General features: G+C 38.8%; 1 protein-coding gene across 2 annotated transcripts in view; it reads right to left on the reverse strand.

Annotated features, from left to right (window-relative positions):
- ADAMTS18 (ADAM metallopeptidase with thrombospondin type 1 motif 18) overlaps positions 1-14127 on the reverse strand; it is a 203419-nt gene that overhangs the window by 130275 nt on the left and 59017 nt on the right. Inside the window, exons 4-6 of one of the 2 annotated variants that reach the window (XM_072635876.1) lie at positions 12619-12898; positions 9332-9525; positions 6490-6573 (exon numbers count right to left, since the gene is read on the reverse strand). In XM_072635876.1, the coding sequence (XP_072491977.1) occupies positions 6490-6573; positions 9332-9525; positions 12619-12898 (558 nt within the window). Of the gene's footprint in view, positions 1-6489; positions 6574-9331; positions 9526-12614; positions 12899-14127 lie in introns of those variants that run through there. The other variant, XM_072635877.1, reaches the window with a different exon arrangement.

Consider the following 14127-nt stretch of genomic DNA (forward strand, 5'->3'; position numbering starts at 1 on the left):
CTCTGGTTGTAGCCCAAGGCTCTGGGATACATCTCATTCCATTACTCTTTTCTAACTATGCTTTTTCACTTGATGATCTCATTAGCTCTTGTGAGTTTAACTATCTTTTCTAGGCAGATGACTCTCAAACTGTATACCTCCAACTGCCTTTTACACATTTCAAATTGGACATCCCAAGTCAAGTCAAAAAGCATTTATTAAGTTTGTACTGTGTGCCAGGCATAATGTTAAATACTAGGAATACAAAGGAAGACACCCCCCCAAATTTCTTGTCCTCAGGCAGCCCAGAGTCTAACAGTGGGAGACAACATGCAAACAACTATGCACAAAAAAGTATATACAGGATAAACTGGGGATAGTCTCAGGGAGAAGATATTGGCATAGTGGGGCTGGAAAAGGTTTCTTGCAAAAGGCAGGATTTGAGATGAAGGAAGTAAGGAGACAGAAGTGAGAATTGCAAGCCTTCTAGGCATGTGGGACAACCAGTGGAAATGTCCAGAATCAAGATGAGAAGCTTGCACAAGGAAGAATGAGGAGGTCAGAGTCACTGGATTGTAAAGCGTAGAATAAATGGAGTACAGTAAGGTAGTAAGGGACTGAGTTATAATGCATTTTAAAAGCCAAATAAAAGATTTTATATTTTATCCTGAGGCAATAGGGAACCATTACAGTTTATTGAATAGGTAACTGATCCAGCCTGTACTTTAGGAAGATCACTTTGATAGCTGAGTGAAGAATGGACTGAAGGGAGCAGAGAGACTCAAGGCAAGGAAACCAACAAACAGGCTATTTAATAGCCCAGGCATTAAATAACAAGGACCTGCATCAAGATGGTGTCAGTGTCAAAGGATAGAAGGAGTCATATACAAGAGATATTCTGAAGAAGAACTCACAGGGCTTTGCAACAGATTGGCTATGAGAGGAAAAACTGAGAAGTCAAGGATGACACTTAGCTTGGGAGCTTAGGTGGTTGGGATGAACTCGACAGTAACAGGGAAGTTAGCAAGAAGGGTTTTGGGGGAAAAGATAATGAGTTCAGTTTGGATCTGTTGCTTAATATGTCTGCATGACATCCAGTTTGAGAATCCAATAAGCAGCTGGAGATGAGAGACTGGAGGTCAGTGGTAGGGCTGGATAAGTATATATGAGCATCATCATTATAGAGATGGTAATTCAATCCATTAGAGTTAATGAGGAGGAAACAAAATAAAGCCCAGGATAGAATCTTGGGGGATATCCACAGTAAATGGGCATAACTTTGATAAGGTTTCAACAAAGGAGACTGAAAGTTAGGAGAAGAACCAGGAGAGAGTAGTATCACAAAAACCCAGGGAGAAGAGGGTATCAAGGAGAGGAGGGTGACTATCTGTGTCTAAGTCTGCAGAGAGGTCAAGAAGGATGAGGACTGAGAAAAGGTCATTAGATTTGTGGATTAAGAGATTATTAGTAACTCTGGAAGAAGTAGTTTCAGTTGAAGGTCAAAAGTCAGATCATAGAGATTTAAGACCTCTGACCTGGGTCAGACCACATCTGTAATATTGTATTCAGGTCTGGACAACACATAACAGGAAGGACAAAGATAAACTAGAGAACTAAGAGGAGATTTGAGGAGGACTTTGGGAGTATCCCATATGGGGATTGGTTAAAGGAAGAAAAAAGAAGAAAAGACTTAAGAAGGACTGTAAGAATTTCAAGGTATCCCCCCAACTCCAGCTCCTTTGCAAAGGTAGGGTGGAACAATGAGTTCTGTGGATATGGAATATCACATATAGTTATATAACCAAATTTCCTCAGGCTATTTATCAGTTTTGCCTGATTTTCTTCTGCTTCTTTTTCTGTTTTTCCTTAAGGAAATACTTTGTTATATGGTTTGGTTCCTTGGGAGGAGAATGAGGAGGAATATAGAAAGAAATTTAGGAAATGTAAAAAAACAAAAGATATAAATAAAAAGAATTTCAAAAGTTGTCATGTGGGAAAGGGTAACTAAGAACAGATGACTTCTGTTTGGCTTGAGAAGGCAGAGCACTAGGACGATGGGTAGAAGCTGCATTAGAGGCAGATTTGGACTTGATAAAAGGAGGAAGACAACCAGTATTTATTAATCAACTATTATACCAGGCATTGTGCTAAGTGCTTTAAAAATATGTAAGGAAATCGATATTCAATATATGTGACATATTAAATATAAAATACATATCAAGAAAATCTTCCTAACAGTTAAAACTGTCCAAAAGTAGAATGAGTTGCCTCAGGGAGAATGAGTTCTTCCTCATCAGAAGTCTATAAATGACCACTTTCTACCTATGCTGCAGAGAAATAAGATTAATTTTATCCTGAGCTTACAGTGAGAGATACTTCTAGGACTGAACTTCATTGACTCCTTTGATACGTCCAAGTCCATGACTAAAACAGTTTGGGAAATGCTATGTGAGGCAGATTGGCCTTATTAAAGAGTCTCATATCTACATGTCACAACTATTTTCTTCAAAAGAAAGAATTAGAAATGTTAGTCATGGAAGATAATTAATATCATCATATAAACTGAAATTAACTTTAACAAAATAAATGAAGTTATATCTAAATCGGCTATCTGAGTATGTGAAAATTAGGTGGTACAATGGATAGAGCCACTGAGCCTGGATTCAGGAATGTGTGAGCTCAAATCCTGCCTCAGACAATTACTAGTTGTATAACCCTAGGCAATTAATTTAACCTCCATCTACCTCAGTTTTTTCTTCTGTAAAATGTGGATAAAAATAGCACCTACCTCCCAGGGTTGTTGTGAGGATCAAATTGACATTTGTAAAGTGCCTAGCACATAGTAGGTACTATATAAATGCTAACTATTAATATGATGATGGTCTTCGTTGCATCAACTTCTTAGAGCAAATACCAAAATTAATATAAGACTATAGGAGAGAATAAAAATGAAGAAACCCTGGTATGAAATTAAGAAAATAACTCCAATATGAGCTATTCAAATTGAGGCATAGCAGAAGTAGAAAACAATCAGAGGCATGAAATGAACCCAGATCCTCTGGCTCCAAAGCTAGGGATCTTCCTACTGTACTCTCCTGCATTCTGTACCAATGGAGAACTTATCCACACCAAAGAGATCCATGTAAGGCCTTATGCATAGTAGGTGCTTAATAAATGTGGATTGTATTGAATTCAACTAAATTCAAAGACATACTCAATTGAGACTATAAAATGTATTTTTATATAGCTTCCAGAAGAAATATGTCAAATTTAGTAGGGCCACATTTTGCTGTTGTTGACATCTGCTTAGCCAACTGCTATTTCCTAGTTTAACAGCACACATGAAAGCCAGAGTGGGCTCTTTGTGACTTCAAAACTCTTGCTGTTTCCATGACTCCATACAGCTCACTGATGCCACAAGGCAGAACCACATCCTTTCCCACTCCCCAAACACACATACTCATAATTTCAAGACAACATGTTAAACTTTATATGAGGTTAGTAGTTTGACATCTTTTCTGTCCAAAAGTAGAATGGGAGGCAGTAATGAATTCTGCCACTTCAGAGATCTTCAAGAAGAAAATGGACAGACATTCGCTGGGGCTGCCTCCTTGCTGTTCCACGAACAAGATATCGTATCATTTGGCTCTGGGCATTTTCTCTGCCTGTTTCCTGTACCTGGAATGTTGTCCCTCCTTGACTATACCTCTGGACTTCCCTGGCTTCCTTTATGGCCCAACTACAATCTCATCTTCTACAGAACAACTTTTCCAACCCCTCAAGTACCTTCCCTCTCTTATTTCCGATTGATCCCATATCTAACTTGTTCACATATATTTGTTTGCTAGTTGTCACCTCAATCAGATTGTGAGCACCTTGAGGACAGGGATTTTACTTTTTTTGTAACCTCAGCACTTAGCATAATGTCAGGCATACAGTAGACACTTAATAAACATTCACTGACTGAAAGAGGAAATACCTATTGAGCACAAGTTTGTTCTAGTGTAGATTCTTTATGCTTCTGTCTCAAGGCCCCCCACTCTCAGTCTGGTGAAGTCTATGGACCCCCTTCTAAAAGTAGTGTTTTGAAATAATTAAAGGGATGATTAAATTTCAGTTAGAGGGTAACAGGAAGAAAAGGATGTATTTTATTTCCCTTTCAAGATCATAAACGCTCTGAAATCTAACCACAGACCCCACAGGGATCTAGTAACTCCAGGAGACCCCCTGATCTAAATGACCTCTAAAATCTCATCTAAAGCTGAGATTCAGTGTTTCTGTCATTTTCTTCTTGATTTTATGAATTCTAGAATCATAGAGTTTAAAGAAGCCTCAGAAATTAACTTACTTTAGCCAATTGTCTGAAGCCATCAGTCCTGTTATGGGCAAATTTCCTGCTAAAATGTTACTTTGCTATGAGAAAGAACATCTGAAAATCTCTAAATTGTTGCCTATTTCCTCAACCATCCAGGGGTTTAGGGATTTAAAAATTAAGGGCATGCATCTCTGGGGGAGGAAGTTTCTGTCCTTCTAACTGGTTGAGAGACTCACATTCAGTAAATATTTGTAAGGTCCTTCCTATGATATGCAAGACCTCTGTGCCAAGCAGCAGGTCAGACAGAGAATTTAAATAAGGTATCATATCTATCTTCATGGAGCTCATGGTCTAGTACTAAGATATAACTAATTTAAAAAAAAACCTCTTTAATAGGTAGCTATAATACATAATATTTAGGGAAGAATTTCTCAAACACTTGGATTCTCCCTGCTTTTATTGACTTCCCAAACTCAGCCTGCAAGTACTAGGACAAGGTAGGTGCCATTCTTTGGTACTAGCAATAGCAAATGCCTTTCTGCTCCCACAAGTCAATTTTTCCATCTCTACGGCTGTACAGTATTATGCAGTCCATAATAAGTTAGAGAGAAAGCTGCAGTGAACTGCTTGCTTTGTGAAATCTAAGGCCGGACACACTGTCATTTGTTGAACTGCTACACACACACACACACACACACATACACATACATATATATATACACACAAACACATATACACACATATATGTATATTACATATAATTGGGATGTGTACATATATGTGCATACATACGTGTATGTGTACATGAATGTGTACATATATGCATATATATTTCAGTTAGGGGATAATGAGGGGATCTCTCTCTCTCTCTCTCTCTCTCTCTCACACACACACACACACACACACACACACCATGCCTATCCCTGAATCCCAATTCAATTTTAAAATAGATTATGGCAAATTGATTGCAGGATGAACAGCCTTTCAAAAAAAATTCTCTGTTCTGTAAGGGTCCCATGACCATTAACATAGACATTCCTAAGAAACAGCAGATTCAGAAAAGTGTCTTCAAGACGTAACTATCACTCACTGACTTTATGACTCAAAACCACAACTCCCCAGGTTTTTGGTATACTCTGGCTGCTTAAAGCACAGCCTGATGAATATAACATTTTTCTTGTAATGTATATAACACAAAGAAACACAAGCAGATACACAGGAAAAGTCATTCAGATGACCTGACTCCTAAGATCCACAATGCTCTACCACAAGAAGGTTTCCACTTGACTCTCTTACCCTCCTGACAACCAAGTCAGATGCATAGCCAAAGTATAAGGATCAATTTAGGGAAGAATTTCTCAGATACTTGGATTCTCCTTGCTTTTATTAACTTCCCAAACTCAGCCTGTAAGTAATAGGACAAGGTAGTGCCCTCCTTAGTGGTACTGGCAATAGCAGATGCCTTTCTGCTCCTACAAGTCAAGTTTTCCATCTACATGGCTGTGCGAGCGTATGGCACCTAGAGCAATTCTGGGCAAACAGTAAATACTCAGCAAACTTAGTCTCTTAGTTATTTTCATCAAACAACCATTTAGTAAGCACCTACTTCTACTGCTTGGGGTCCATCTCCAGTTGTCCTAATATCTATGTTTTTTACCAGATCCAGATCACTCCAGAGAAGAAAGTGAGGCTGGTGACTTTGCACAGCCCTCCCTCACTTAAACTCAATTCACTTGCATGTCATGGCATCACCTCCCTGATGTCATTGTCTTCTTCAAGAACGAAAAATCAAGTATTACTACTTAGTAACAGTAAGCATCTTCCCTAGTTCATGAGAATGTCTGTGTTAACAGTCATGGGACCCTCATGCAATGGAGAATTGTTCAAAAGGCTATGTATTCATCCTGCCATCAAATTGTGCTATATTCTATTTAAGAATTGAATTAGGACTCTGGGATGGGAATAGGGTGTGTGTGTGTGTGTGTGTGTGTGTGTGTGTGTGTGTGTGTGTGTGTGTGTGTGTGTGTGTGTGTGTATGTGTGTGTCTGAGAGAGAGAGAGAGAGAGGGAGACAGAGAGATGGCAGAATACTAGTCTATGGAGAGCAGATGAGAACACAGAAATGTATGACATGGTCTCTACCTCAGGGATCCTACAATCTAGCAGAATGAGATAAAGTTGAATCCCACCACTTACAGGTTCTTGTTCCAAGAGAAGGAGGCTCACCACAACAATGTTTATGTCACTTCCAATGGTCCCATCTTTAAAAAGACTGGAAACCTGATTGAATAATGAGAAAAAACCAAAATCCAGTAAGAAAACACTAACTTTTCCCAAAAGAGAAAAGAAAAAAATCACCTACTTTATATCAAATTATAATGAGAATAAATTTTAATGCTGAAAATCAGAATTCAAAATATTTGTTGGATTAATTTACTTACTTAACATTGATTAAGCACTCAATACTGATAAAGTACGTTAAAGAATGAGGGATATATAGAAATGGAGATAGATAAATGGATGGATGGATGGATGGATGGATGGATGGATGGATGGTTGGATGGAAGGATGCATAGTTGGACAGATAGATGAATAAAACACAATTCTTTCCATCAAGTATCTTAGAGTTTAGTAGGGAGTTAATACATATGCACAAATAAAAACAGCTAGAATTTACATAGCACTTTAGAGTGCTATAATTATATTTTATATTCACTACAACCCTAGGAGATAGGTGCTATTATTATCTTGACTTTGTGGATGGAAAAACTGCAGCAGACAGAGATTAAGTGACTTGCCCAGGGTCACACAGTAAATATCTGAAGCAAGATTTGAACTTAGGTCTTTCTGACTCCAGGTTCAGTTCTCTATCTACTGTGCCACCTAGATGGCTATAATGATTTTGAGCTAGAGTTCAGGAAAGAATTAGCACCTGAGTTAAGCCTTGAAGCAAAGAAAGTCTTTCATCAGGTGGAGATGGGGGTTGAGGCCATTCAGAGTTAAGGGCAGGGTGAAGGTGCATTGTAAGTGAAATACAGATATGGGACAAGGTAGAATAAGAATAGCAAATATCAAATGGGTATATTTGGCTGGACTGTAAAATACATGACGGGAAATAGAAGGAAAAAAATCTGAGAAGGTAGATTAAAGCTAGATTATGGAAGGCCTTGAAAGCACAGCTCAGAAGTTTGCACCTCTATTAAAACAGTCATAAAAGGTCAGAATTGGACTGTCCACAGAGGGTATCTAGCCCAGTCTGAACAGGAATCTCCTTCATTCCTGTTGAACAACCATTTATTGGGCAAGGTGGTAAAACAGGTCCAGAGAAATTAAGGGATTCTGCTTACAGAACTTCTCTGACTTATTGAGCATGCCCAAGGGAGCTCATTACTTGGGAAAAAACTTCAGTATCCTGCAAGATCTCCTCAGCCTTGGGATCATTGCTTTCTGTCCCTCTGACTGGAAGGAGGAGCCATAAACTCCAAAAGCTGCACTGAAGAAGGGAGCTGGCTCACACACCTCACTTCTCAGCTGACTGTGCTACTTTGGGACTTCCCTAACTTCACCACTCCCTGGCATGGGCTACTCTTCCCCTTCCTGCCTTCCCTTGTCAGCTTTTGTGTGTTGTCTTCTTCCATTAGACTATTAGCTCTTGAGAACAGGACCTGTCTCCTTTTTTTTTTAAATTAACATTCCCAGTGCCTGACACATAATAATAAATTAAAATTATTAAATAAATAAAATAATTAAATGATATTAAATAAATAAATAAATGATAATAAATAAATAAGCTAATAATATCAAATAAATAAATTAATAAATTAATTAATTAATCAAATGAATAGAAATTATTAAAATCTTAATAAATTTGCATTGACTACTGGAGGAAATGGAAGAACTGGGTCAGTTTGGATATTTTTCTCTCTAAGCCAGAAATGATTTGGATATTTGGTTAATGTTAAATTAGCTGATATTCTCTGGCAGATGTGTGCTTAAAACCAGAGCACAATATTAACATTGTTTTTCTTCAATGGCACCTATATCTTCATCACCTAAGACTAGGAAGGGACATGGGACATAGACCAGTCATGAAGCAAGAATGAGAAATAACTAATGGACAGTTCAGGTGCTACACAGGTATCCTACCATGTTTGAAAAACCAAAGAAAAGCCTCCAGCATCCAGGGTTCATGATATATTGAGGAATTACAGAAAGATATAGAATCAAAAAGCATGGGGCTGCTCTGATCTGCATTCAAATAGATGAGCTGTAAGCTCCTTGAGAATAGAGTTTGTTTTGTTGTGTTTGTGACCTAAGGACTCCATAGTGCCTGACACATAGTAGGCACTATATAAATGCTTTTTGATTCATTTACTGATTAACGTAGCAAGCACCTACACCAATGAGACTATGGATTTACAATATTTTTTGGTAAATATAGTTCTATGAAGATACATTTTCTAAAATCTTACGCTTATTAATCTTCTGCAAAAGTTCAAACTCCTCCTTAGAGGGAAGAAGGAAGGAAGGAAGGAAGGAAGGAAGGAAGGAAGGAAGGAAGGAAGGAAGGAAGGAAGGAAGGAAGGAAGGAAGGAAAGATGAGAAGGAGGGAAGGAGGGAGGGAAGAGCTAGGGAAAGAGGGCAGAAAATGGAGGGAAGGGAAAGAAAGGAAAGAGTTAGAAGAAGAGGGAAGGAGGTAAGAAGGAGAGAAGGAGAAAACAAGCATTGATTAAGTATCTATTCTTCCAGAGCAAAGGACAAACAAACAACAAAAATGTACAAGGCACTGTCCTAAGCACTTTATAAATATCTCATTTGATGCTCACAATGACTTGGGGAGGTAGGTGCTATTATTATCCCTATTTTACAGTTGTGGAAACTGAAGCAGACAGCAGTCAAGTGACTTGCCCCGGAGTTATACAACTAGGAAGTGTCTGAGACTATATTTGAACTCCTATCTTCCTGATTCCAGGCTCAATGTTTGATCCACTGCATCACTAAGAAACTAGAGACTGAAAGTATGGGGGCTGGGACTTACCATATTCATTACAGTTAGGATGTATGTGGTCACATTTTCTTTGCCATGTTTTTCCACCATTTTCTTATCAGCCACAACAAGAGTCTCCACATTGAGGCCTCGCTGGGATTTCCCAGCAGACCTTCTAAGCCGTCCAGTGCTGATGTATTCATCCACCCTTACATAGGTATCATCTGTGGGGGGCTTGGGGGCATCTGTAAAGAGACAAAGCTACTTTGTCAGAGGGTCTGGAGGGAGCACATCTCCAAAGGACAGAGGGACTGCTGCAGGAAGACTCAAACCTGATGACCGTCACCATATGCTGCTGAATGGCAGCTACAAAAATGATTCCTACTCCAGAAAGAAAAAAAAAAAGACAATGGAAACAACTTGAGATAGCAGAATAAGTCAAAAATCAGGTTTTTAAATGCATGAAGTAAAATATAGGATTACAAAAGAAACTAATTATACTGAAATACCATTATCAAAAAAAATATTTTTAAACCAAGTTCGTGAACCCCAGGTTAAGAACTAGTATCCCCCAAAGATCTGTTCTTGATCCTCTTTTTTCTTGACACTCTCCCTTGGTGATCTTATTTACTATTCCTGTCTCAGTTGCAATGTCAATAAGGCAGTATTGTAGGATGCAAAGAGAGGGGACTCAGGAATTAGAGGAATTGGGTTCAGAATCTGCCTCTGATGCTTCCCCCAATGTGACCTTGAGCAAGTCTCTAACCACCCTGAGTCTTAGTTTCTTCATATGTAAAAAGAGGGGGTTAGATCTGGTGGCTTCTGAAGTCACTTCCAGCTTAAGATAGCTTATCCTATGACAGCCCCCCCCCCCACCTCCCTGCAGATAATTCCTAAATCTCTGTCTCTGGCCTGCACCCCTTCTGAGCTACAGAACCATATCTACAGTGGCCAATAGGCTATCTCCAACCAGATTTCCTTCAAACACCTCAAATTCAGCATGTCCAAAAGCAAGCTATCTTTACCTCTAAACCTGCTCTTCCTTCTTAACTTCACTCTTTCTGTGCATAGTACCAACAAGCACCATCCAATCTCCCATGTTCAGTACTTTGGCATTAATCCTGACTCCCTTCTTCCTTGATTCTCCTACACAAACATCTGCTAGGTCCAGTCAATTCCATTTCTACAGGATCTTTTTCCAGCTGTCCCCTCCATATCTGCCTAGACTACTGCAATAGCCCCTTACATGATTTCTCACTTTTCTCTTCTCCAATCTGTCTTTCAAAAAGAATACTCTTTCTTATATATAGATTTGGTCATGTCATTCTTTTGCTCAAAAATCTTCTTTTGCTCTCTACTACCTACAGAATAAAATTCAAACTCCTTTGCCTGGCATTCAAGTTCTTCCACAACCTGACACTGCATAACATAGCTTTATCTCATATTATACCCCTCCTTGATCTCTAAGCTCCAGGCAAACTAAACCCATGATCATTATAAGGCCCCCATGCCTGTACCCATATTGTTCTTAATGCCTAGGATACTCTCCCCTGCCCCATTTTTCTCCTGTTTAATTACCTCTCATTCATTAAAACCCAACTCAAACATAATCTCCTTTAGAAAGACTTTTCTCATTCCAGTGACTGGGAACAGCTTGGCTCGTCTGATTTCAACTTTGTCTTGTACAACTATGATGATCCTTATCATACAATGTAAACTAGAGTTATTTGAATTTGTGTTGTATTCCAACAGTAGACTATAAGCTCCCTAAGGTTGGAGGTCATGTTTTATCTGAATTATGTATCTCCCTCAGCCACCAGCACAAGACCCTGCACAGTAGATACTTCATAAATTGGCTATTATTGTAAATGTAAAATCTCTTTGGCATTCAAAGCCCTTCATAACCGAGCCCCCTCTTATCTTTCAATCTTATTCCACCTCCCATGATGGAATAAGTACCCTGCCAGGTACTCCTCAGTCCAATGACATTGGCCTCCTGGCTGTTGCACAAACAAGAGTACCCATCTCTTAGCCTTAGGAATTTTCTCTTCCTTTCCCCCATGCCTGAAATGTTCTCCCTCCTTAACTCCACCTCCTGGCTTCCTTTAAATCCCAACTAAAGTCTCATGTTTTACAGGAATCTTTTCCCAGTCCCTCTTAATTCTGGTGGCTTCTCTCTCTTTTAATTATTTCCTTTTAATCCTACATCTGTATGTATCTCTTTGCTTCTTGTCTCCTCCATTAGACTATATGTTCTTTTAAAGAATGTGCTGTCATGCAAGGATCTAAAACAATTCCAAAGGACTCATGATGGAAAATGCCATCCATATCCAGAGAAAGAACTATGGAATCTGCATGCAGAGCAAAGCAGACTATTTTCTTTCTTCGTTCATTTGTTTTGTGTTGTTTTTCTTTTTCATGATTCCTCCCATTCATTCTAATTCTTCTATACAACATGACTAATGTGAAAATATGTTGAATAGGATTGTATAAGTAGAGTCTATATCAGATTGCATGCAGTCTTAGGGAGGGAGAAGGGAGGGAGAGGGAGAAAATTTAAAACTTATGGAAGTGAATGTTGAAAACTAAAAATAAATAAACTAAAAAAAAAAAAAAAAGGTGCTGTCTTTTGCCTCTTTTTGTATTCTCCAGTACTTAGCACAGTGCCTGGCACACAGTAGGCATTTATTGGTTGATTGCCAGCACTTCAAATATTTAAAGATAACGAATGTGGTTCCACTAAGTTTTCTCATAATTTTGTCTAATACACTCATTTTACAAATTGGGAAACTGAGGCACAGAGGAGAAAGAACTTGTCCAAGGTCATATTTGTTCCCAAGTAAAACTCAATAAATAAATAATCACCCAGATATTGCCCAAGAGGTCCAGGTTTGTACTTTTGGCCTTAAGTCTTCACCTTCAGTAATGGCCTTCCCTCGGAGCACTGAAAGCACTTTGCTTTAAATTTCTCTAATGAGGCTAATTATATAACATTTTATATTATCAAATCTGCATTTTTATCTTATTCTCTTACTAGATCATGAGCTTCATTAATACAAGGACTGTGGATTGGTTTTATCTAAACTTTCTATCTGCCTCAGGCATGGCCCAGTCCTTTTTACACAGTAGATACTTGATAAATATTTGTTATACAGTTGTATTGGTTATATTTCCCTCCCAATTTCTAATGGATTCCCTGGAGTGGGATTAGCCCCATTTTAAACAAGCAGCCCCACTCCCAGCCATGTCAGCACTGCTGTCTGCCCTTAAGCAAACACAGACACGTCTGCACAGGGTCCACATTTAAAACGAGAACAAGAGAATGTTTCCTTACATACATTTCTTGCGCCTTCCACAAAAATGCTGCTTTTGCAGCCTTCGATGCTGAGAAGGCTTCTCCAGGCTTGGAGCCTCCTGGGGGCTGGGACTTTGGGGATGAGCAGGCAAAGACACACTGGATCCCGGGAACTGATAGCGCTGGATTTTCTCCTCTGCTGTTCTTTTGTACAGTACATGAGGATGGTGGCCTGTGGGGGAGGTATAGTTGTGTTCCTGGGCTAGCAGTACTGGCAATGGAGAAATGAGGAACTCATTTTCCTGTGTCCTGATTAAACCTGACTAAAAAAAAAAAAAAAAAGATAATTCTTTACCATGTGTCTTATACATAAATGTATCATTTTCTCTATCTGTACTTGTCACAGTCCGTTTTAATCTAATCCAAACAAATCCTTTTTGTTTACATGTCCCTCTGATATATAGAAACACACATAAATCATTCATTCAACAAATATTTAAGCATTTACCATGTTCTGTTTTGCATTTTGTCTCTGTAAGGACAGTTGCAATAATTATACACACACACATTTTTTCTAAACCTATGATTTCACTGGCATAGGGAATTCTTGGTGGATAAATTCCCCTTTCCAATTCGGATAATCAATTAATAGTCTTAGTTATAGAGTTGCCTGGAGCATTGAGAGATTAAGTCACTTGCCCAGGGTTACAATGCAAACAGATATCAGAGGAAAAAAAACGTCAGGCCAAGTCGTCTTGACCTTGGAGCTTGCTCTCTATTAGAAGGTCCTGGATTGTGCAAGTCAAATTTTTTTTAAAAACTCTGTGCCTCTGTTCCCCCATCTGTCAAATGGAGAAAATGATAGTCCTACCTTCCAGGATTGTTTTAAGGATCAAATGAGATAATATCGGGAAAGTGCTTTGCAAACCTAAAAGTTCTCTACAAATGCTGGCTATTATTAACAATTATCTATTCTATTCCAGGCACTGTGCTAGGCCATAAGACTCTGTATTACCTCTGATAATAATACTAATAATGATAAAAGCTTACATGTTTGTTTTATACATACAAATGTCTGCAACTCAACTTGTTATGCCTCCTCCCCAATGTAGCAAGAAAAAGAGCTAACAGATGAACAGTTTGCATACTGAACAGAGGGACCAGGGTCTAGACTTTGGGAAGGGAGTTTATGTTGATCCATGGAAGTACTATGATATTAATAGTTCACCTTTCCATAGCACTTTTCAGTCATTCACGAGCTACTTCCTTCATTCACTATAGTTTGCGGGGTAAGAATATTCCAAGGATTCTCACTCACATATTACAGAAAAGAAAACTGAGAGACTCAGAGAGGGGCAGCGATTTCCCTGAGGTTGCACAGCTAGGAAGTGTAAGAGCCAAGTTTTAAACCCTTGTCTTTTGACTTCAGATCCAATGTTCTTTCCATTCCATAGACTACCTGTTCCACCACTGCCAGGAAGTATGGAGATGATGGTGCTGACTGACAACAAATATGTTTGTTTCTTATTATTGATCAATAGACAAATATGTA

This window comes from Notamacropus eugenii, chromosome 1, assembly GCF_028372415.1.
Source record: "Notamacropus eugenii isolate mMacEug1 chromosome 1, mMacEug1.pri_v2, whole genome shotgun sequence".
Classification (NCBI taxonomy): domain Eukaryota; kingdom Metazoa; phylum Chordata; class Mammalia; order Diprotodontia; family Macropodidae; genus Notamacropus; species Notamacropus eugenii.